The sequence below is a fragment of the Camelus bactrianus genome, chromosome 17 (assembly GCF_048773025.1).
Source record: "Camelus bactrianus isolate YW-2024 breed Bactrian camel chromosome 17, ASM4877302v1, whole genome shotgun sequence".
Classification (NCBI taxonomy): Eukaryota; Metazoa; Chordata; class Mammalia; order Artiodactyla; family Camelidae; genus Camelus; species Camelus bactrianus.
In genome coordinates, this window is record NC_133555.1 from 22,747,659 (window position 1) to 22,770,101 (window position 22,443).

A 22,443-nucleotide genomic window follows, 5' to 3' on the forward strand; every position below is an offset into this window, starting at 1 on the left:
GTAGTTTTATTTTTTATTCTTCCCGTTGTTATTATTATAATATTGTCCAAATTCTCAAAAGATGGTCAGCCCCTATTAATTACAAACGGAATGAAAAATAAAATAGCTAAGAAGAGAGAGAGGAAAAGGTTCAGGATATGGAACTTTGGAGTTGGGCTCGCCAAGGGCGAGGGGAAACCGCCGGCGACCACACGAGGGCGCCCGCGCTCAGGGCGGGTGATGCGTTCCCGGGCGTGTCCAGCAGGGGACGCTGCTGGCGGAGGCGGACCTGGGACCGGAAGCCGCGCCGGAGACATCCGGGCGCACTCACGGACTCCTCCCACTTCCGCCGCCGGCGCCACTGTGGGTCCGCGCTCAGTTGCCGTCTCTCCGGAACCCCGGTCCTTGCCGCCGCGATGCCGCTGGAGAACCTGGAGGAGGAGGGTCTGCCCAAGAACCCGGACCTGCGCATCGCGCAGCTGCGCTTCCTGCTCAGCCTGCCGGAGCACCGCGGGGACGCGGCCGTGCGCGACGAGCTGATGGCAGCCGTCCGCGACAACAGTGAGGCCCGCGCGAGCGCCGAGTCAGCGGCCTAGGCCTGGGTGCCCCGCGCTTCGGGGTGCTCCTCCGACCGCGTCCCCGAGCCGGGGCCTGGCTTCTCCGCCCGCCTTTGTCGGGGGCGCCCTCGGGGACCTCGAGCCTTGCCCTCAGAGACGTCTGCACCCCTGCGCTCCCCTTCTGGGGGCCGCTTGGTGGGGGGGGATCTCGAGGTGTTGAGCCCCGTGCCAGGCACGGAACGGAGTCATGACTTATTGTCATTAGCGGTCGGTCTCGGGGACTTAGGTTTTCTGGGTTGGGGAAAAACTTGGGGTCGGTTCCTTTCGTCCTTCTTAGCAGTGAATGGCTCTGGGCTCTATAGCCTTGAACGCATGTGTCTGAGTGTGTGTGTAGACAGGCTTAGCCTTTCTCTTGCTGGAAGACCCTTTGGGAACAGGTGTCGGCCAAAGGCAAACCATGGATTGCCCTCCTTCCGGCCCTAGTAGGGGGGGGGGGGGTAATAGGACTGGCCCTGATACAGACCACGCCCTCAGCAAGCATTGCCGTTTTGCCTGGCCCTTAACCAAGCTCTATCCCATCCCTTCCTGGTAGTGGGTCAGAGACTGTGGATCTCCTAAGTGTGTGTCTGTGTCTGTGTCTGTGTCTGTGTCTGTGTCTGTGTCAGTGTGTAAGGAAGTGTGCAGACTTTAGCGTAGCAGGGAGGGCCCGCAGTGAGTTACCTCCCTCTTGCTCGCTTTCAGATATGGCTCCTTATTACGAGGCCTTGTGCAAATCCCTTGACTGGCAGATGGACGTGGACTTGCTTAATAAAATGAAGAAGGCAAACGAAGACGAGTTGAAACGTTTGGACGAGGAGCTGGAAGATGCAGAGAAGAATCTGGGAGAGAGCGAAATCCGAGACGCCATGATGGCAAAGGCCGAGTACCTCTGCCGGATAGGCGACAAGGTGAGGGAGTTAGTCTCCCCTAGTTCACTTCGTTTTTCACAAAGTACCTGGGTGACGTGCTTACCTGAACTGATGAATCCGTGCGACCGTGGTTAAAGAGTGCACAGGCGGGGATGCGTAGTGATGTGCCGATTTGACAAAATTAGGACCGCTCTCAAGAGGTCGTTTTTTTAACGTGTCTTGGTTGGGAAGCTTTGGTTCTGGTGCGTTGTAAAAATTACTGTTCACACAGTAGTCTCCTTGCAAGAAACTTGCATATTACAGTTAATGCTAAAGTTTTATTTGACCTCACTTCCCTACTTTCTCTAAGACTTATATTTACAGGCAGGTATGTGTATCTGTAGAAATTAGTATTGGTGTAAAAAGATGTGTTTTAAGTAAATAGGATCATAGTGTACGCGCGTTGTCCTTTTTACTTTTTCATTCAGCCTTATACTGAGTGGTGTTCCGTGTTACTGTGAATAATTTTGCTCATTTTAGTTAATTGTTCGCTAATAATCCATTGTAGATCTAGGCCTCAGTTGACTTAGCTTCTCAGTGACTGGATGTGTGTGTTCTCAGCTCAGTTTTTATCTTAGTGTGTGTGGCCAGTTCCTCCACACAGCAGCCAGCCAAGTTTATACTCCACTGTGAGTGCACGAGAGGGTTACCCACAAGTATCGGGTCATTTCAGGTTTTTTCATTGAACAGTTGTGTAATAGTGGGTAAGAGGATGGGCTTTGAACACCCTTAGTTTGAAGCAGGGCACATGTACAGGTGCACACACATGAGGGTCAGCATACAGGAAGAGGACTAAAAAGGCTGTCTTTGAGAAGGTAGGGAATGCAGCTCAAGGAAAACTTTATAGCACTGACTGTAACATTCAGTTTCTTGCAAGGAGACTGTAACTCGTGTGAACAACAATTTGTAAAGTGCACCAGAACCAATGCTTCCCAACCAAGATGCGTTAGAAAAGTGACCTCTTGAGAACGATCCCAATTTTGTCAAAGCGGCGCACCGAGCATCCCCGCCTGCGCACGGGCTCCAGGGCGTGGAGGGAGACGGGCAGGAGCACACGCCTGGCTTGAGGTGCTCAGATGATGGATGAGAGGGTGTCGGTGTTAAAAAATAAAACACTGGAAGTTCTTAGATGGCTTGGGTTCCATTTCTGGTGTCAGTAATTATGAATTCCTCATCTGTATGAGTTTCCTTATGTGTACAGTAGGGTTACTGACGGTTCCTAGGGGCAGAGAGCTTGGGCTGGTACCTGGTACCAGGTGCTGACATGTTAAATGCTAGGAGCTACTACTATTTACTTTACCTTTGAAACAAATTTTCTTCTTCTTGTAAGATTTGGTCATTGTAAAAATTTGGAAAATGCAGTTTAAAAATCGCTAATAGTTTGTGTGGTTTGGTTGTGAAGAGGATACATTAGTACACGTGACTGAGCACCTTAAAGCTTCTGATTCAGGCCTTGAGGAATTTCAGCAGGGATGTGCGTGAGTCAGCGTCAGGGGCTGTAAGTTGCTGATGTTCCAAAATTATATTCCATGTTTATTAAGTAGCATTCTTCTAAAAAGAGCTTTTTTCCTTTCCTGTTGACTTTCTTGTTTTTAATATTTTATTTAGGGACTTAGTGGGTCTTTATTATTCACTGTGTTATGTTGATTATAGTCATTATTCTTTACATTGCTCAGTTTGTTAAAAATTTGTGTGTGGAAGCGCCTTCAAGACGGCTCCTCTGTCATGTTGACACGCCATCATTGGACGTCCTTATGTCTCATACGAGATGTCACAGGCCCACCTGTTATTTTCACTCCCCCACCCTGGAATCCTCCATTTCTCCTGGGATCCGTGGGTTCTTTTGTTGGGGGGTGGAATGTAGAACCAGATCTGAGTGCTGGGCCTGCCCATTTCTGTCTTGCAGTCTCTTTTATCAATGTATGAGGCATCCCTAAGAATTATATAGCACAGAGCCAGACACATATTAAACACTACCAAGTATAAAGAAATAACTTTATTCATGGTCATGTTTTTAAAGCAATAAAAGCATTCCATAATGCTTTGTGCAAATACTGAGGTGTGTTCTAATACTCAGTGATTAAGATGAAATTTCTACTACCCTTTAAGTGAGATGATTGAAAGTTTAGTGGAGTAAAAGTTTAAAGTGGTAGTGTAGTCATTAAAGGGGAAAATACTCAGTGTATAGAACAGAGAAGAACATTGGAATACTTGTGCATAAATTATCAATGTGTTTCTTATATTGTTTCCTAGAATGTAAGTATTTGCTGTACTTTTTATGCCTTACAGCAGTGGAGAGAGTAGTGTAGGACACCCCCCCCCCACGCACTTATCACCCAGCCTCAACGGTTACCAGCCCCCGGCCGTATTGTTCTCTCTCCACTACCCGCCCCCCTTGGGAGGAGAATCCCAGACAGCTGTTAGCTTTTGAAGCTTTTCACCCTCCCTCACCCGTCGCCTTGGTTTTCTTGACAGGAGGGTGCTCTGACAGCCTTTCGCAAGACCTATGACAAAACCGTGGCCCTGGGTCACCGCCTGGATATTGTGTTCTACCTGCTCAGGATTGGCTTATTTTACATGGATAACGACCTCATCACGCGGAACACAGAAAAGGCCAAGAGGTGCTTGTTAGCAGTGGGAGGTGTGCCCTTTACATTAGGACGCTCTGAGTGAGAGATGGATGTGAGAGAGAAACATGCTACTTTGTTCTGTTTCCAAGTAGTGATCTGGTCAAATGCTTGGTGTGCTTATTTAGGAGAATATTTTCTTTAGATACTTCTTTTTAAGGTGTTAAAAGTTGTTTTCGCTTTCAAAGTAACACGAAACTTGTAAAAAGTGGCACTGGTTTTGCCCATTGTTTGTGACATTACTGTGTTTTATTGTACAGTTTAATCGAGGAAGGAGGAGACTGGGACAGGAGAAACCGCCTCAAAGTGTATCAAGGGCTTTACTGTGTGGCGGTCCGTGACTTCAAACAGGCAGCTGAACTCTTCCTCGACACAGTGTCCACCTTTACGTCATATGAGCTCATGGATTACAAAACCTTCGTCACTTACACTGTGTACGTCAGCATGATTGCCTTAGAAAGACCGGACCTCAGGGAGAAGGTAATGCCTGCATCTTTAATGAAGAAGACCCTGTGCTTGTGCGACTTAAATACGCAGGAGTCCTCACGGCAAACGTGTGTGTGTGTGTGTGTGTGTCCGTCCGTGTCCGTTCCCAGGTCATCAAAGGGGCCGAGATCCTGGAGGTGCTGCACCGGCTCCCAGCGGTGCGCCAGTACCTCTTCTCCCTCTACGAGTGCCGCTACGCCGTCTTCTTCCAGTCCCTAGGTAAGGAGAGAGTTGTGACTCTCTGTCTTCATCTCATTCCTGATCCGGCACGCAGGTAACCTAGGATGACTGTTCCCATAGAAACCAGAGTGTGCGGGTAGCTGCGGGGCTGTGGGCGCTGTGGCTCGCCTCCTGCCCGTTCTTGTTTGCCGGGGGTTAGCTGACTGATCCAGTGTGTATGTGTGGTCCAGGAGGGAAGATGATGTTTACGTTTTTAAAGGATTGTTTAACAAGACAGAACAAAGGAAAACATGTGACCGCTATGTGGCTCTCAACAGCCAAAAATATTTACTGTCTGGCTCTTTGCGCAAGAAGTTTGCCCAACCCCTGGTTTGGAGTCTTACAGGGATGTAAGGCAGAAGTGAGCAAATGGTCCCAAGGATTAAGTTTTGTGGGAATTGATGTAGTGGAATCTTGAATCTTTTGGTTGAGTTGATACTGAGCCTGGAGTTCAGCAGCGGGGTATTTATGCAGGATAGTAGCTAAGTCTTTGTGTTGATTTGCAAGTCATTTTCAAGGGATGTTGGTTGAGAAAAGGATCTGTTGAAGTAATCTGCTTGTGTTCAACCCAAGGGTCCTTCTCAAATGATCTTCCTAAAATTTGAAGAATTTAGCATTGATACATTCTGTTGTGTCTGCTGCACATTTCAGAAAGGGTTTGTTAACCAGTGGGTAGCATGTACAAAAACTGGGGCAGGAGGACTCCGAATGAGGAGCCTTCTGTGTTCAGAGTGGGCTGTAGCCCCGTTTACGCAGCGCTGTGTCCACGCAGGTTAGGGAAGGTAGGCTGCTGTCTGGGCGTCCGTCGTGTGTGCGGGAGTCCTCCAGGACTCCCTCGTGTGTCCCCCTCAGCGCTCATTCCCCATTCCTGCCCCAGCCCCTGGCAGCCCCCGGTCTGTCCATCTCTGTGGATTTGCTTGTGCTGGACATTTCATATACATGGAATTACACAACATGTGGCCTTTTGTATTTACCAAATGTACGCATTTCCCAGATACTTGAATTGCGGAAGATGGGATAGCTGGCTCTCTTGGCAGCGGTTGTCATCTCGTGCACTCTCTGCTTCTGTAGTGAGGCGTGGAGGGCTCATTGGGTCTTAACCTTTTTGCTTCTCCAAATATTTATAGACTGTATACTTTGACATATTTTATTTGAAAAAGGGAAATAGCACCCTTTTCTAAATATTACCAGACTGTTTTCAGAAATTAAAATCTGAGACAAGAAGGTCTTGATCTCCAGAGTCATACACGCATTCCCTCACATTCAAGATTCTTCCAGAGGTAACCATTTGAGGATTGTGAAATGTCATTCCTAAACTTCTGGTCACTTACATGACTTTACAAATTAGAAACCAGTGCACACACACAGAAACCCCCAAGGTTTTATAGACACGTGGAAGGATTTCAAAGAACTGCCATGCAGAGAAGCAAAGGGCTCTGTGTGGCTTGTGGTGGCTGTCCAGGTCCTTGTCTAGGGGTCACTGCCGTTACCGAGTTGCAGGTGTCCATCGAGGGCGTTTGTATGCAGAGGGACAAGCGCGTGACAGCCCTGAATATGCACGTGGAGGTATGTGACATGCAGGTTTCTAAGCAGCTTTTTCCCTCCAAATAAAAAGTAACTTCCCACGTCTGCAAATAGATGGTCATGGCCTCGGTAGATGTTTTTAAGTGTCTGTCGCGTATCAGGGACTGTGTGAATAGTGGAAATTGAACGGGTGAAACTCCTTGGCGCTTTCGGTTACCTTTTTTAGGGACCTCAAGTTTTCCACTGTAGTGGATGCACCATTAGTTATCCTCCGGTCATAAAAGAGTATGATGTTTCCAGCTTTTCCCTGTTGCTAGTGCCCATGTTGTGAGCACTCTTACATTTCCAGTGCCGCTTTTCTGCGGTCACGTACTTTCTTAGGAAAAAAAATCTAAGGAAGTGAATTTTGCAGAGGGCAAGGACGTTCCATCTAGATCACAGTCGCCCTCCAGGAATACTGTGCCCGTTTACATGTCCACAGTTCCTGTTTCCGTCACGTGACGTCATTTCAGAGACCCTGACTCTTCTCCCCCTATGCTCTGAGCCAGTCTCACAGGAGGAACATAATGTTGCTGATGTTTTCTGCATGTCTCCTGTGTGTCTGTCTTTGCCAAGGATGGACTTTAATTGAATTCGTTGGTCTCCTTTTACACGGCTAATAGAGGAGAGGATGTATTTTACTTTATGTGTGACCCACGTCGCCTAGCGTTTTTCTTCCCATCCTGTTCCGTAGTGTTTCTTCGCCCTGGTTTTCCCCGGTGTTACTGCTATTGATGATGCGTGCGATACAGCTGACACGCAGCGTCGTGGAGGTGTGCGGTTGCCATTTATGCGTGGCTTTTATTGTCAGTGAGCGTCCTGTCCTGTGTAGGACCGCCGTCTCCCTGTTACTGCCCTGCACGTTCCCTTACTCATCCTCATCTGCTTGGATGCGGACCATCCTTTGCTTCTTGCACCACGTGTGTTTTCGCCAGACCGTCTGCCTTGCCCTTTACTAGGGCTCTCCGTGACTGAGCGGCCCAGACTCGGTCATTGCCCTCCTCTCTGCCCACATTCTGTCATCCAGTGCTTACGGATGGCATGGTCTTCCAAGTTCATGTCTCCAGCCCCAGGCTTGCCAGTCGTGAGCACCAGACCCATGCCTCAGTGTCTCCCTGATACCGTCACGCTGACTTCTGAACAGGAGAATCCACTTGATCGCTGCCAAAGTGTCATGTTGGAATCCCTCCTTCCCCCACAAACCACCCCCCCCCCAAAAAAACCTGGAAAACAATAGTTTTCCTTGTCCAGGGATGTTTATGTCGTCCCCGCCAGAGACGTGAGTGTATTGTTGGCTCTTCTGTCTTGCTTACGCTTCCCATCCCTGTGGCTGACCTGCTGCTACAGCCTAGCCTGCCGTCCCTCCTCCCCCGGGCCTAGCCGGGCTCCTGCGGCCGTGAGTGTCTGCGCGCTTTGCGCTGCTGTGCGCCCCCTGCTCTGTGCGTGGCCGCCGCCTCAGAATTCCTGCCTCTCCGTCCCATTCCAGTGGGGGCCCCCTGGTCACTCTCTAGCACATCACAGGTTTATTTTCTTCACAGAACTCATTTATTCACATAGAGTATCTGGTTTATTTGTTCATTTCTCTTTGCTTTTTGGAAACCACGTCGCTGTGGCAGCAGGGATCTTGTCTTTTGGCTTCCCGTCGTACCCTCACTATTCAGAGCAGTGCTGTGCAGCAGTTACTCAGTAGAACAATTTGTACTTGTGTGCAATGCTTATTCCTATTTATTTTTACATTTTTATGTTAAAAGTCTGTTCTTTAGTTGATTGGTTGATCGAAAGGGAGATTCTTATAACTGGTCACCTTATTCACTGCAGCTGTCGTGGAGCAGGAAATGAAAAAGGACTGGCTTTTTGCTCCCCATTATCGATACTACGTAAGAGAAATGAGAATTCACGCGTACAGCCAGCTGCTGGAATCATACAGGTCCCTGACCCTGGGCTACATGGCAGAAGCCTTTGGTGTTGGCGTGGAATTCATTGATCAGTGAGTGTAAAGAACGTCGTGTTTATTATTTATAGTTACCTTTTAATGTGTGAGCTGCTGTATTTTTTCCGTGTGCATTACTTCGATTGCTAAACACTAAGAATTCTTCTTTACGTTTTCCCAGGGCAGTGTCTGGTGTGCAGCGTGATGTCCCAGTCACGCATGTACAGCCATAGACTCGTTTTCGTAGTTTCATTTCGTATTTATTATCTGCGCTCTCGGGCTGTGTGTCTACTTAGCTACTGTGTAGCCGAGATGGAACAGAAGACTACTTTCAATAACAAATGGAGCAGAGCCGTCTTGGTCCGTCTGTGTGATCCGCGCGGGTGGCACAGTGATGACTTAGCTCTCCTGCATGTATTTCACACGAGGTCATAGTTCCTCCGATAATGCCTCCAGTTTTTTGGTCACTGCCGCAATTCTCGGCAAATCGGTTGTTAAAGATGGGGCTCTCGGCCCTTGAATCAGTGAGGCGTCAAACAGGGACTAAGCCGTCACGGTATGGCTGGCGTGGCTTCAGGTCCTCGTTTTCAGTTTTAGTCCAGTTACGGGGAGAGTTGGCAAGTAAGCAAATAAACAAGCATGTGAGTCATTTCAGAGAGAAGTGAGTCTGCAGAGATGACAAAATTGAACAGAAGAGTGCGTGGCAGCAGCGTAGTGGCAGTGGGGGTGTGTGGGGGGGGGCAGAGTCAGGTGGGCGTATGCAGGGGCAGGGCCCGGCGGGCCGTGCTGTGGAGCTCGGGTTTTAGTCCAAGTGCTGTGGGAAAGAAAGACACTGGGGGATACGAAGCGTGGGGGTCAGACGGCTCCATGCTGGGTCTTACACAGACCACGTGGGAGACCAGTTGGGCTGTTCAGTAGCTCCCGGAGGAGGCGTGATGGTGTCTTGGACTGGGGGAGTGCGTGTGGGGTTGGGAGAGCAGTAGCCGTTCAGAACAGGAGCTGTCCAGATGGCTTCTAGGCAAGCGGGTCCCAGACACTGCTCTTTTCAACTCTGAAGATGTTTTCTGTAGCTCAGAAGGAAAAAAGTGGTGGTTAGACAGGTTTTTTGGGGGGAGGGCATTAAGGTATATTTATGTACTTTTTAAATGGAGATATGGGGGGGTTTACACTCTACCGCTGACCTACACCCTCCTCCCAGTTTCTTTTTAAAATTGCAGTACAGTTACGTGTCAGTTTCTTGTGTGCAGCAGAGTGTCCCAGTCATGCACATACATATGTTCATTTTCATTAAAGATGGTTACAAGATAGAGTATAGTGCCCTGTGCTATAGAGAAGAAACTTGGTTTTTTAAATCTATTTTTACATACAGTAGCTAACTTTTGTAAATCTCAGACTCCCAAAGTCACCCCTTCCCACCCTCTTTCCCCCTATAACCATAAGAGTGTTTGTTTGTTTATTATGTCTGCGAGTCTATTTCTTGTGTGGAATCTGAAAAGAAGAAAGCGGACACTATCAGGGACGTCACATGGTATTTGTCTTTCTGGCTTAGGTCATTTAGACTCGCAGTCTCCGGGTCTGTCCACGTTGCTGCTAGTGGCGTTATTGTACTCTTTTTCACGACTGGGTAGTGGTCTGTTGTGTAAATACACCACAGCTGCTTTATCCACTCTTTTGTTGATGGACATTTAGGTAGCTTCCTTGTCTTGGCTATTGTACATAGTGCTGCTGTGAACACTGGGGTGCATGTGTCTTTTCAAGTTAGAGTTCCCTCTGGACATGTGCCCAGGAGGGGGGTTGCTGGATCATACGGTAAGTGTGGTTTTAGTTTCTTGAGGAATGTCCATACTGGTTTTCAAAACGGCTGCACCGAAGTACATTCCCACCCGCAGTGCAGGAGGGCTCCCTTTTCTCCACGCCCTGTCCAGCATTCATCGTTCGTGGACTGTTGAGTGATGGCCATTCTGGTGATAGTGGGCCCGGGAAGCAGCAGCTGAATTGCCAAGCTGGGTGTCAGCAGTTGAACAGGAAGTCAGTCGTGGCCTCCCCAGAGGGCAGTCCCGAGTCAGAGTTTGCTTGTAAGTCCAGTCCAGTGCTGTTCTGTGCATCTTGTTCCTAAATCGTAACGTCAAGCTGCTTCTTTAGAGGCTCCGTGTCTGGATCTCTCATTTGGGTAGAAGTGTTAAGGCTGGTTCAGTCTGCTTGTGTAATTGTCTGTGTGTACTTCCGTCCTAGAATAGTAAGTGCAAACGGGTTCATCAGCTGCAGTCTGGAAATGCACTATTTAAGTACCTGGAAGATTCACAGGATTGAGTCTGAAAGCAGTGATCTTTTTAAAATTTTTCTATTTTAGCTAAAGGCAGGCAGTAACATAACTCAAAATTAACAGCTGAAAGAATGGACATGGCAGCAATTCAGAATTTTTTTTTAAACGAGACTATAGAACTAAAGCACCCTTTATAAACCATGACTGTTCTTGTTTGCTAGTTTAGGATAACCTCTAGTTTAAAATCTTGAGTAGTCTAACTTTTTCATCTTCCATGCTCATTTCTAGATTTTCCAAAATTGTACATTTCTTTATGAAATTAGTGGGGCTTTTACCATTGCGTGACCTGTGGCAACTAGATACTGCAAACATCTTTCATTTACATTTTTATTTTTTTTTTCTTACCTGGTTTCTGAGATGTGTATGCTGACTCTCATTGACCTGAAGAGAGATAAAGCTCCGACTAGGGAACTAGGTGGGTAGAGTGTAGGCCTGGCGGCTAGAGGGGGCAGGAGGGTTCTTGTCTTTTTTCTCTCGTCTGTCTGCCTCCTTCACTCCTCGCTCGTCTGTCTCTGTCTCCCTCCTTCACTCGTGTCTGTCTGTCTGTCTCTGCCTCCCTCCTTCACTCCTCACTCGTCTGTCTCCTTCACTCGTGTCTGTCTGTCTGTCTCTGTCTCCCTACTTCACTCCTCGCTCGTCTGTCTCCTTCACTCGTGTCTGTCTCTGCCTCCCTCCTTCACTCCTCGCTCGTCTGTCTCCTTCACTCGTGTCTGTCTGTCTCTGTCTCCCTCCTTCACTCCTCACTCGTGTCTGTCTGTCTGTCTCTGTCTCCCTCCTTCACTCGTGTCTGTCTGTCTGTCTCTGTCTCCCTCCTTCACTCCTCACTCGTGTCTGTCTGTCTGTCTCTGTCTCCCTCCTTCACTCCTCGCTCGTCTGTCACCTTCACTCGTGTCTGTCTGTCTGTCTCTGTCTCCGTCTCCCTCCTTCACTCCTCACTCGTCTGTCTCTGTCTCCCTCCTTCACTCCTCACTCGTGTCTGTCTGTCTGTCTCTGTCTCCGTCTCCCTCCTTCACTCCTCGCTCGTCTGTCTCCTTCACTCGTGTCTGTCTGTCTGTCTCCCTCCTTCACTCCTCACTCGTGTCTGTCTGTCTGTCTCTGTCTCCGTCTCCCTCCTTCACTCCTCGCTCGTCTGTCTCCTTCACTCGTGTCTGTCTGTCTGTCTCTGTCTCCCTCCTTCACTCGTGTCTGTCTGTCTCTGCCTCCCTCCTTCACTCCTCGCTCGTCTGTCTCCTTCACTCGTGTCTGTCTGTCTGTCTCCCTCCTTCACTCCTCACTCGTCTGTCTCTGTCTCCCTCCTTCACTCCTCACTCGTGTCTGTCTGTCTGTCTCTGTCTCCGTCTCCCTCCTTCACTCCTCGCTCGTCTGTCTCCTTCACTCGTGTCTGTCTGTCTGTCTCTGTCTCCCTCCTTCACTCGTGTCTGTCTGTCTCTGCCTCCCTCCTTCACTCCTCGCTCGTCTGTCTCCTTCACTCGTGTCTGTCTGTCTCTGCCTCCCTCCTTCACTCCTCACTCGTGTCTGTCTGTCTGTCTCTGTCTCCGTCTCCCTCCTTCACTCCTCGCTCGTCTGTCTCCTTCACTCGTGTCTGTCTGTCTCTGTCTCCCTCCTTCACTCGTGTCTGTCTGTCTCTGCCTCCCTCCTTCACTCCTCGCTCGTCTGTCTCTGTCTCCCTCCTTCACTCCTCGCTCGTCTGTCTCCTTCACTCGTGTCTGTCTGTCTCTGTCTCCCTCCTTCACTCCTCACTCGTGTCTGTCTGTCTGTCTCTGCCTCCCTCCTTCACTCCTCGCTCGTCTGTCTCCTTCACTCGTGTCTGTCTGTCTGTCTCCCTCCTTCACTCCTCACTCGTGTCTGTCTGTCTGTCTCTGTCTCCGTCTCCCTCCTTCACTCCTCGCTCGTCTGTCTCCTTCACTCGTGTCTGTCTGTCTGTCTCTGTCTCCCTCCTTCACTCGTGTCTGTCTGTCTCTGCCTCCCTCCTTCACTCCTCGCTCGTCTGTCTCCTTCACTCGTGTCTGTCTGTCTCTGTCTCCCTCCTTCACTCCTCACTCGTGTCTGTCTGTCTGTCTCTGCCTCCCTCCTTCACTCCTCGCTCGTCTGTCTCCTTCACTCGTGTCTGTCTGTCTGTCTCCCTCCTTCACTCCTCACTCGTGTCTGTCTGTCTGTCTCTGTCTCCGTCTCCCTCCTTCACTCCTCGCTCGTCTGTCTCCTTCACTCGTGTCTGTCTGTCTCTGCCTCCCTCCTTCACTCCTCGCTCGTCTGTCTCCTTCACTCGTGTCTGTCTGTCTCTGCCTCCCTCCTTCACTCCTCACTCGTGTCTGTCTGTCTGTCTCTGTCTCCGTCTCCCTCCTTCACTCCTCGCTCGTCTGTCTCCTTCACTCGTGTCTGTCTGTCTCTGCCTCCCTCCTTCACTCCTCACTCGTGTCTGTCTGTCTGTCTCTGTCTCCCTCCTTCACTCCTCGCTCGTCTGTCTCCTTCACTCGTGTCTGTCTGTCTCTGTCTCCCTCCTTCACTCCTCACTCGTGTCTGTCTGTCTGTCTCTGCCTCCCTCCTTCACTCCTCGCTCGTCTGTCTCCTTCACTCGTGTCTGTCTGTCTGTCTCCCTCCTTCACTCCTCACTCGTGTCTGTCTGTCTGTCTCTGTCTCCGTCTCCCTCCTTCACTCCTCGCTCGTCTGTCTCCTTCACTCGTGTCTGTCTGTCTCTGCCTCCCTCCTTCACTCCTCGCTCGTCTGTCTCCTTCACTCGTGTCTGTCTGTCTGTCTCCCTCCTTCACTCCTCACTCGTGTCTGTCTGTCTGTCTCTGTCTCCGTCTCCCTCCTTCACTCCTCACTCGTCTGTCTCTGTCTCCCTCCTTCACTCCTCACTCGTGTCTGTCTGTCTGTCTCTGTCTCCGTCTCCCTCCTTCACTCCTCGCTCGTCTGTCTCCTTCACTCGTGTCTGTCTGTCTGTCTCTGTCTCCCTCCTTCACTCGTGTCTGTCTGTCTCTGCCTCCCTCCTTCACTCCTCACTCGTCTGTCTCTGTCTCCCTCCTTCACTCCTCACTCGTGTCTGTCTGTCTGTCTCTTTCACTCGTGTCTGTCTGTCTCTGCCTCCCTCCTTCACTCCTCACTCGTCTGTCTCTGTCTCCCTCCTTCATTCGTGTCTGTCTGTCTGTCTCTGCCTCCCTCCTTCACTCCTCACTCGTGTCTGTCTGTCTGTCTCTGCCTCCGTCTCCCTCCTTCACTCCTCACTCGTCTGTCTCTGTCTCCCTCCTTCACTCCTCACTCGTGTCTGTCTGTCTGTCTCTGCCTCCCTCCTTCACTCCTCGCTCGTCTGTCTCCTTCACTCGTGTCTGTCTGTCTGTCTCCCTCCTTCACTCCTCACTCGTGTCTGTCTGTCTGTCTCTGTCTCCGTCTCCCTCCTTCACTCCTCACTCGTCTGTCTCTGTCTCCCTCCTTCATTCGTGTCTGTCTGTCTGTCTCTGCCTCCCTCCTTCACTCCTCGCTCGTCTGTCTCCTTCACTCGTGTCTGTCTGTCTCCGCCTCCCTCCTTCACTCCTCACTCGTCTGTCTCTGTCTCCCTCCTTCATTCGTGTCTGTCTGTCTGTCTCTGCCTCCCTCCTTCACTCCTCACTCGTGTCTGTCTGTCTGTCTCTGCCTCCGTCTCCCTCCTTCACTCCTCACTCGTCTGTCTCTGTCTCCCTCCTTCACTCCTCACTCGTGTCTGTCTGTCTGTCTCTGCCTCCCTCCTTCACTCCTCGCTCGTCTGTCTCCTTCACTCGTGTCTGTCTGTCTGTCTCCCTCCTTCACTCCTCACTCGTGTCTGTCTGTCTGTCTCTGTCTCCGTCTCCCTCCTTCACTCCTCACTCGTCTGTCTCTGTCTCCCTCCTTCATTCGTGTCTGTCTGTCTGTCTCTGCCTCCCTCCTTCACTCCTCACTCGTGTCTGTCTGTCTGTCTCTGCCTCCGTCTCCCTCCTTCACTCCTCACTCGTCTGTCTCTGTCTCCCTCCTTCACTCCTCACTCGTGTCTGTCTGTCTGTCTCTGCCTCCCTCCTTCACTCCTCGCTCGTCTGTCTCCTTCACTCGTGTCTGTCTGTCTGTCTCCCTCCTTCACTCCTCACTCGTGTCTGTCTGTCTGTCTCTGTCTCCGTCTCCCTCCTTCACTCCTCGCTCGTCTGTCTCCTTCACTCGTGTCTGTCTGTCTCTGTCTCCCTCCTTCACTCGTGTCTGTCTGTCTCCGCCTCCCTCCTTCACTCCTCACTCGTCTGTCTCTGCCTCCCTCCTTCACTCCTCACTCGTGTCTGTCTGTCTGTCTCTGCCTCCCTCCTTCACTCCTCGCTCGTCTGTCTCCTTCACTCGTGTCTGTCTGTCTGTCTCCCTCCTTCACTCCTCACTCGTCTGTCTCTGTCTCCCTCCTTCACTCCTCACTCGTGTCTGTCTGTCTGTCTCTGCCTCCCTCCTTCACTCCTCGCTCGTCTGTCTCCTTCACTCGTGTCTGTCTGTCTGTCTCCCTCCTTCACTCCTCACTCGTCTGTCTCTGTCTCCCTCCTTCACTCCTCACTCGTGTCTGTCTGTCTGTCTCTGTCTCCGTCTCCCTCCTTCACTCCTCGCTCGTCTGTCTCCTTCACTCGTGTCTGTCTGTCTGTCTCCCTCCTTCACTCCTCACTCGTGTCTGTCTGTCTGTCTCTGTCTCCGTCTCCCTCCTTCACTCCTCGCTCGTCTGTCTCCTTCACTCGTGTCTGTCTGTCTGTCTCCCTCCTTCACTCCTCACTCGTGTCTGTCTGTCTGTCTCTGTCTCCGTCTCCCTCCTTCACTCCTCGCTCGTCTGTCTCCTTCACTCGTGTCTGTCTGTCTGTCTCCCTCCTTCACTCCTCACTCGTGTCTGTCTGTCTGTCTCTGTCTCCGTCTCCCTCCTTCACTCCTCACTCGTCTGTCTCTGCCTCCCTCCTTCACTCCTCACTCGTGTCTGTCTGTCTGTCTCTGTCTCCGTCTCCCTCCTTCACTCCTCACTCGTCTGTCTCTGTCTCCCTCCTTCACTCCTCACTCGTGTCTGTCTGTCTGTCTCTGCCTCCCTCCTTCACTCCTCGCTCGTCTGTCTCCTTCACTCGTGTCTGTCTGTCTCTGCCTCCCTCCTTCACTCCTCACTCGTGTCTGTCTGTCTGTCTCTGTCTCCCTCCTTCACTCCTCGCTCGTCTGTCTCCTTCACTCGTGTCTGTCTGTCTGTCTCCCTCCTTCACTCCTCACTCGTGTCTGTCTGTCTGTCTCTGTCTCCGTCTCCCTCCTTCACTCCTCGCTCGTCTGTCTCCTTCACTCGTGTCTGTCTGTCTCCGCCTCCCTCCTTCACTCCTCACTCGTCTGTCTCTGTCTCCCTCCTTCACTCGTGTCTGTCTGTCTGTCTCCCTCCTTCACTCCTCGTTCGTCTGTCTGTCTCCCGCCTTCGCTCCTCGCTCATCAAAAGGGAGATGCACTCGTTTTACGAGCCATCTCGAGAGACTGTTTCCACCTATGCAGGCATCAGTGCTCTACCATCACGAGCACAGACGATCTTGTACACAGTGACACTGGCAAGTCGTCTCCGTCCTGTGACAGGCACGAGAGGCCATGTCCTGATCCAGCAGTCCCACTCCTGGGCTTATGTCTGGAGGAAGCGCTAAAGGAAAAAGAGATGTGGTGTCTTCCTTCTAAGAGAAGTATGCCAGAAAGAAAGAAAACGTGCCGTATGCTATCATGTCTTTGGGGAATGTGAAATACGACACCAATGAAGTAATCCATAAAACACAGAGACCAGTGGCGGAGGGGCTGGGAAGGGATACAGTGGGAGGTTGAGATTTGCAGATACTGACTACTGTCTCTCTATACAATAGATAGATAAACAAACAACAAGTTTCTGCTGTACAGCACAGGGAACTATATTTACTACCTTGTACTAATTTTATGGTGAAAACGATGAAAACAAAATAAATATATGCATGATTATGCTGGACGCATAATTGACAGCGTAAACTGACTATACTGCAATTACAAATATATATACAAAATACACACAGCAGTCGTAATAAGGTGAAAGTTTTTCCCCCACCATGCTCTGCAGTATTTGGAACATGGTTCTCCTCCCATTATTTCTGTCACCCCTTACAGTCGCTCCCTAAGCACCCGGGCCGCTGTGAACGGCCTCGCCCTTTTGGTACCTCTGCTGCGCCTGAGCGGGAACTTGCGGGCGCGTGGGCGAGGGCCCCGGAGGCCACCTCGGCTACCTTTCAAAGACAGTGTCCGTAACAACTCGCTGTAAGGCTCAGAACGCTCAAGGCTCTCTTTCTTCTCTATTAGGGAACTCTCCAGATTCATCGCTGCAGGGAGGCTACACTGCAAAATAGATAAAGTGAACGAAATAGTGGAAACCAACAGGTACGCGGGGTTGTGCGTTGCCGGCACTACTGCTCAGAACACAGGCGTGCTGACGGGTGGCTTTTGTAAAGCGGGTCAGCCGTCGTTACGGAGCGGTGTGCCTGGGAAATAATTCGTCTTTTCCTTCACTTTATTTCTAGACCTGACAGCAAGAACTGGCAGTACCAAGAAACTATCAAGAAAGGAGATCTGCTTTTAAACAGAGTTCAGAAACTTTCCAGGGTAATTAATATGTAACAGCGCATATACAACAGATTTCCTTTAGAGATGACGATTTGGAATTGCTGTAGATGACTTTACTATGTGCCCAGTTCAACTGTATAAAATACTGCATTGTTTCTTTCTGTTCACTTTTTCCTTAAACATACACACCTTTAAGGATGGAGTCCAGTAATATTAAAATAAAGTCACCGTCGTTATGTCATTTGAACACCTCTGCGTTAGAGGCGAGAACACGTGCGCTCAGTGCATCTATAATTTGTCAGAAATAGTTTGATATAATTCAGCATTCACGCGTGACTAAAAACTTGCCTAAACTACGAATAATATAAGAGGTGGGGAAATCAAAGGGTCAGAGGATCAGAAGTGTGGCCTTAGAAGTCAGCACGGTGGCTACCATCGGGGGCCGTTGACAGTTCGCCACAGAAGCCGACCGACCGGAGCCGAGCTGCCCCGAGCCTCCCCGAGCCTCCCGCGGCGCTGCGGGCTGGGAGGCCAAAGCCTCACACTGATCACTGTGTAGAGGGGGAAAAGTAGGACGAGAGTGTCAGTTTCTTGAAACAAACCTTTCTCAACTCCCATCTGTAAAAAAACCATTTGGACTAAGGCGACCGTGAGGCAGCCGTGGCTCGTGGCCGAGGCTCAGGCTGCGCGTTGGCCTAGAGGAGGGGGAGCCACAGACACGAGCGCTTCCCCGCTTCCTGGCTTAACGTACTGGGTTCTACTTCTTTCTTTTTAAAAATTTTTTACCATTTCAGCCCAACTGCCTAAAATACATAGAGGAGGACGACAGGTAAGAGATGCTGTTCGTTCCCAGTGCAAGGTGGGAAAACTGAAAACTCCAGGACTACAGATAGAGGGCTAAGTGAATAACTTACCTCATGATGAATAAACAAATACAGTTCTGAGGTGAGGCAGTCAAGTTTTTCCTCCTCCTTCTGGAAAAGAATGTATGCTCATTACAAAAGAAATCAAGACACTACAGTGGATTTCCCTTGTCGTTCTACCCTGCCGAGGTCGTGCGCGTTCACGTTTTGACGAACATTCTCCATATTTAGTCCCATGCATGTGCCATTTTTAGTACAGAACCCGAGTCTTTATGGTAAGCTTCAAAGGGTCAGTTTGGGACTTAACACCTCTCTCTTTAACGAGGCCACGTGGTGGAGGAGGAGGAGCACCGGGCACTGCAGCTGGAAGAGCCAAGTTCTGGGCCCGGCCCTCCTCATCGCAGCCATCTGACCCTGGGAGACACTCCTTCCTTGCGCGCGTATCCTCAGCCGTGAACTGGAGTCGCAGTCGGGCCAATTACGAGGTTCACTGTACGAAACCGTTACAAACCGCCCAGCAGTACACGGCACCTGCGCTGCTTAGTACACGGCGGCGCGCGGGTAGAAGGCTGCTGTCATTACACCCAAGACGCGCTTTGTCAGACATCAGCATTTTGGGAAGTTTTTTGGTATTTGATCTCACTGAATTTAACAAACCTTGGTTATCAGCTTTTTGACAGAGGATTTTAAATCTGATAAAAGGCTCATCAGTAACGTTGTAGGTCCAGGCACCTACTTCCCACAGTTGGGGGAGACACAAGGCTCAGAAAAATCAAAGCAGGTCAGGACGCCAAGGGAGGCTTCCTGCTGCTGCAGAGTTGCAGACTGGTCCCTAATGGGCTACAACTGTTGCTCCCCACCACCCCTCGCCATATGCTTTTAAGAAAAAAAAAATTATGCTTGCTGTCTAAAACCTGAAAGATAATTCAAACATCACCTACTAGCTAGCTTCTCTGGAAAAAATGGACACATCAGGTTAGCTCTGGGCTCACATTCCCAGTGCTGCCGAAAGGCTAGCATGTCTCCTCCAGCAGGGCCTGGCTCAGCCGGCCGCCCTGTCACCTGACACTGCCTGCCTGGCCCACGGCACGTGACTGTCCTGGTACACGCCCCCCCAATACTGTACCCCGGGGGTTGACGGCCAGCAGCCTCCGTTAGTCACGTGGAAGAACCTACCCAAAGCATTCAAGTCTTGACTTAATATTCTGGTTTTAATCATGAAGGGCACATCATGATACGAAAATAAGATTATCATCAAGTGATAGTTTCCTTTGTTACGTGACTTAGAGTTAAAACACTTAATTGTGGTTAGTCCCTCTCCATTCCTGGTGAGTGCTTTTCCTGAAGTTGGTGACTTGTCGCTTTTATCAACACTAGTCACTCATACTACACTCTCCAAGTACAAAAGGGAGTCATGCGAGTGAACTATCTTGTGATTATTTTTTAAGGCAATAATGCCAATAGCTTACTTCAGTAAAATTTGTGTGTCAGATTTCTCCAGTGAGAGAAAATACAAGCGAGCTCTGTCACGGTCTGGCCGTTTCCTGTGTCAGAAGAGCTTCACATCACTTGTTTACTTCTTAGCAGTCATCTTAGGAATGGAAGTTCTGTCTAAAACCATTTTTAGTATTAAGTGTCTGCTTAATAACCTAATGGCTAAAAGGCTACCCACCTCGTTCACTCACCGAGCACATACATGAGATGCACTTAAGATTTCATGACTGAACACACTTCGTCTTCAGTACCCTGACCAGGCGTCAGCAGCCATGGACTGATGGAAGGTCGTTAGCCAGTCAGTTGTGTAATTAATTCCACATTAATCCTTGATGCTGTTTCAAACCTATTTTTAAAGAGGATTAACAATTGATACCTGAGATGTGCTCTGTCCCCCTGATTATGGGGGTTCGGGGCGGGGGCAGAGAAGGACTGTGACAATCCATGTTCCTAATGCTACACAAACCTGTAGTTGTTAGTAACAAAGCTCATACCCCCATGACGGCTCTGGGGAAGTGAAGTTAGATCCCTGTCTGGGAAACAGGCAAGGCTCTAATCATCACTGGTTTGGGTTTCCAAACCACAGAGCCACGAGTCTGCATTATTTTCCCGTTTCTGAAGATCTACAAAGGATATTAAGAAGGTGTACCAGTTTGATCCAGGCCATTGTAACCCTGAAGTATGTGGTCAAGGGGCAGGCTTCCCTCTTGTCATTCAGAAACCTCCTGTAATGGCATAATTTTCTCCGGGCAGATGGGATGTATGAAAGCAAACGATTTACAATTTGCCAGTGAATGACCAGCCTGCAGTCAGGCAATGATGGAGACCGCCTCGGGCAGGTAACCACTTGGTCGAGGCTGCCGGTAGGTGGCGCCCTCACAGTCATACCAGTCCTCTGTCAGGAGTTACCCGAGACCTGATTTTCCAAAGGATCTGTGCGCGGATTATCAGTACTGGTAAAACTATACTTGGTTCTGAGGACTCTACTTTTCTCGGGATCCTCTGGGTTAGAGGCCCTTCATTCATCTACAGCTCATTATAGTACTTGGGGCCAAGACGAAGTCCACTGTCCCCCACTCCCTCGCTCCCTCTCCTGGCCGTGAATGCGTCCAGCCTCGTTCAAGGTACCTCCTCTTCAGTACCAGCCCGCTGCGCTCGCTGCCCTCGGACCTCCCGGCTGCTCCATCCTGTTCGCCGCGCCCCCGGCCAGCCGGCCCCGGCTCCCTCTCGGCCCTAACGACTCTGCCGCGGACACGCTGCGCACCAGCCCGGCGCCCCCGCCTCCACTGCAGCGCCCTTTCCCTCCACGGCCACGGCCTCGGCCTCGGCCTCGGCCAGGACCCGGGCATCACAAGCACCTCTGAACAGCGCTGCCTCTGACAGTGAGACCAGGACCGCCACTCCGACCTTCCCGTCCTGTTCCGTTGTTCCCTGCCCTGCTCCGAGACGTGCTGTGCCCCCGCCTAGCTCTGGGTCCCCCTTGTATGCTAACCTTCACTGCTGGCCGTATCAAATTGAACGTGGATGACTCCCGACAAATCACAACTTGTCTGACCATAGACAAGAGAGCTGGAAGGAGGCTCGGAATGGGGGGGGGGGGTAACTGCAAACACACGTCACTGGGCTGCCTGCACAGACGACACGGCGGCTGCTAGTTCTTCCCTGAACACCCCGGCTAGGCCACCACTAGGCCACGCCCTCCCTCATACTTTAAATTTTTCACCAGTCTCCCTGCCCAAGTTCTTCTAACTTTTCATGTCAGTTCATACCTGTTGTTCCAATTATCCTGGAGAAAGAAGCAGGAGGAAAAAAAAATAAGCAGGTTGATAGGGTTGACAATTAAGATGGAGTCAATTGTCTAAACCAACCTCATCCTTCTCTGCCTCCCTCGATCTGACTTTTCACTCTTCTCCGTCTGTCTTCACCAAAACACGCTCTTCTCCAGGGTCTCGTCTTGGGCTGTCTTCTCCCTCTGGGCCACGGAGATGGGCTTGAGGTTTGTGAACTCCTGGAAATGGAACATAAGATGTGGGTGCCTGTGTCTCTGTCAGAGAGAACCCATGATTTCTTTCATGAGATTCTGACACTATGGAAGGGGGGGGAAAAAAAGATTAAGCGTCACTAAGGACAATCCTGAATTCAAAGCCTGGCATTACCCCCTGCCCGTGGGACCTGAGGCCAGACACCTCCCTTTTTAGCACTTCCTCCTCAGGGAAAGACAACCCTCCAACTCTATTTGAGGCTCGCACCTCTCTCTTAAGCTCCAGGCTCTACATACAGCCGCTAGGCACACCACACCTGAGTCTCCCCCCAGCAACTCAGACTCATCCCAGTGTCTTTTCCCGTCTCTACCACCATAGCCTAATCTCCCTGAAGGCTCCTCGACCAGCTTGGTGAGGCTGCAATCTGTGGCTTATCATCTGGCTCACTCTTCCCCTTAACGTGCAACATGATGAGACCTCAAGTTCCGTGCGTTCCACCTTTAGAAGATCTCTGGAATCACTCCCCTCCTTATCCACATGGTCATCACCTTAGTGTGGAAAACTTAATAGCTCTTACCTCGATTACTGCAACAGCTTGGTAACTTTTTGTCCCAAGGTTCTCGCCTGTCCACTGTGTCCTCATAGTTATCGTAGGGCCCTATGTGATGGGGATTTTAAAATTTCATTAAATTTTAAGTGTTCGATTCTCCCCTTGCCCTGAGAAGTTTTCCTTTGGCCAATACGCTCACCCTCCCCTGGAAGAGACCCTCCGTCGGTGTCACCTTTGGTCCATGGGCTCTGGTTGGGAAAGTGAGTTTAACAGGTGCCAAGAATCACAGCCTCCCAGGGTGAGAGGCTAGTTTCGCTCCCACTAGAAAGAGGAGGAGGAGTTTCTTACTGGGAAGCGAGGACTGG

General features: G+C 50.3%; 2 protein-coding genes across 16 annotated transcripts in view; one reads left to right on the forward strand and one right to left on the reverse strand.

The window, feature by feature from the left end:
- The first annotated feature begins 310 nt into the window (after positions 1-310).
- PSMD6 (proteasome 26S subunit, non-ATPase 6) lies at positions 311-17,436 on the forward strand. Its single transcript, XM_010951937.2, has 8 exons — positions 311-540; positions 1,278-1,483; positions 3,959-4,104; positions 4,371-4,590; positions 4,707-4,815; positions 8,197-8,365; positions 16,929-17,006; positions 17,147-17,436. Exons 1-8 carry the CDS (start codon positions 396-398, stop codon positions 17,241-17,243), a joined length of 1,170 nt encoding a protein of 389 aa, XP_010950239.1. The 5' UTR covers positions 311-395; the 3' UTR covers positions 17,244-17,436.
- Positions 8,361-22,443, reverse strand: part of ATXN7 (ataxin 7) — a 142,654-nt gene continuing 128,571 nt past the window's right edge. For 8 of the 15 annotated variants that reach the window (XM_074344548.1, XM_074344543.1, XM_074344540.1 and 5 more), the window contains 4 exons: positions 22,106-22,399; positions 21,415-21,554; positions 19,725-19,892; positions 12,217-18,163 (listed from right to left, as the gene is read on the reverse strand). In XM_074344548.1, coding sequence (XP_074200649.1) covers positions 22,345-22,399 — 55 coding nt within the window. In that variant the 3' untranslated portion in view covers positions 12,217-18,163; positions 19,725-19,892; positions 21,415-21,554; positions 22,106-22,344. Of the gene's footprint in view, positions 10,537-12,216; positions 18,164-19,724; positions 19,893-21,414; positions 22,400-22,443 lie in introns of those variants that run through there. The other 7 variants (XM_074344552.1, XM_074344551.1, XM_074344547.1 and 4 more) reach the window with 7 other exon arrangements.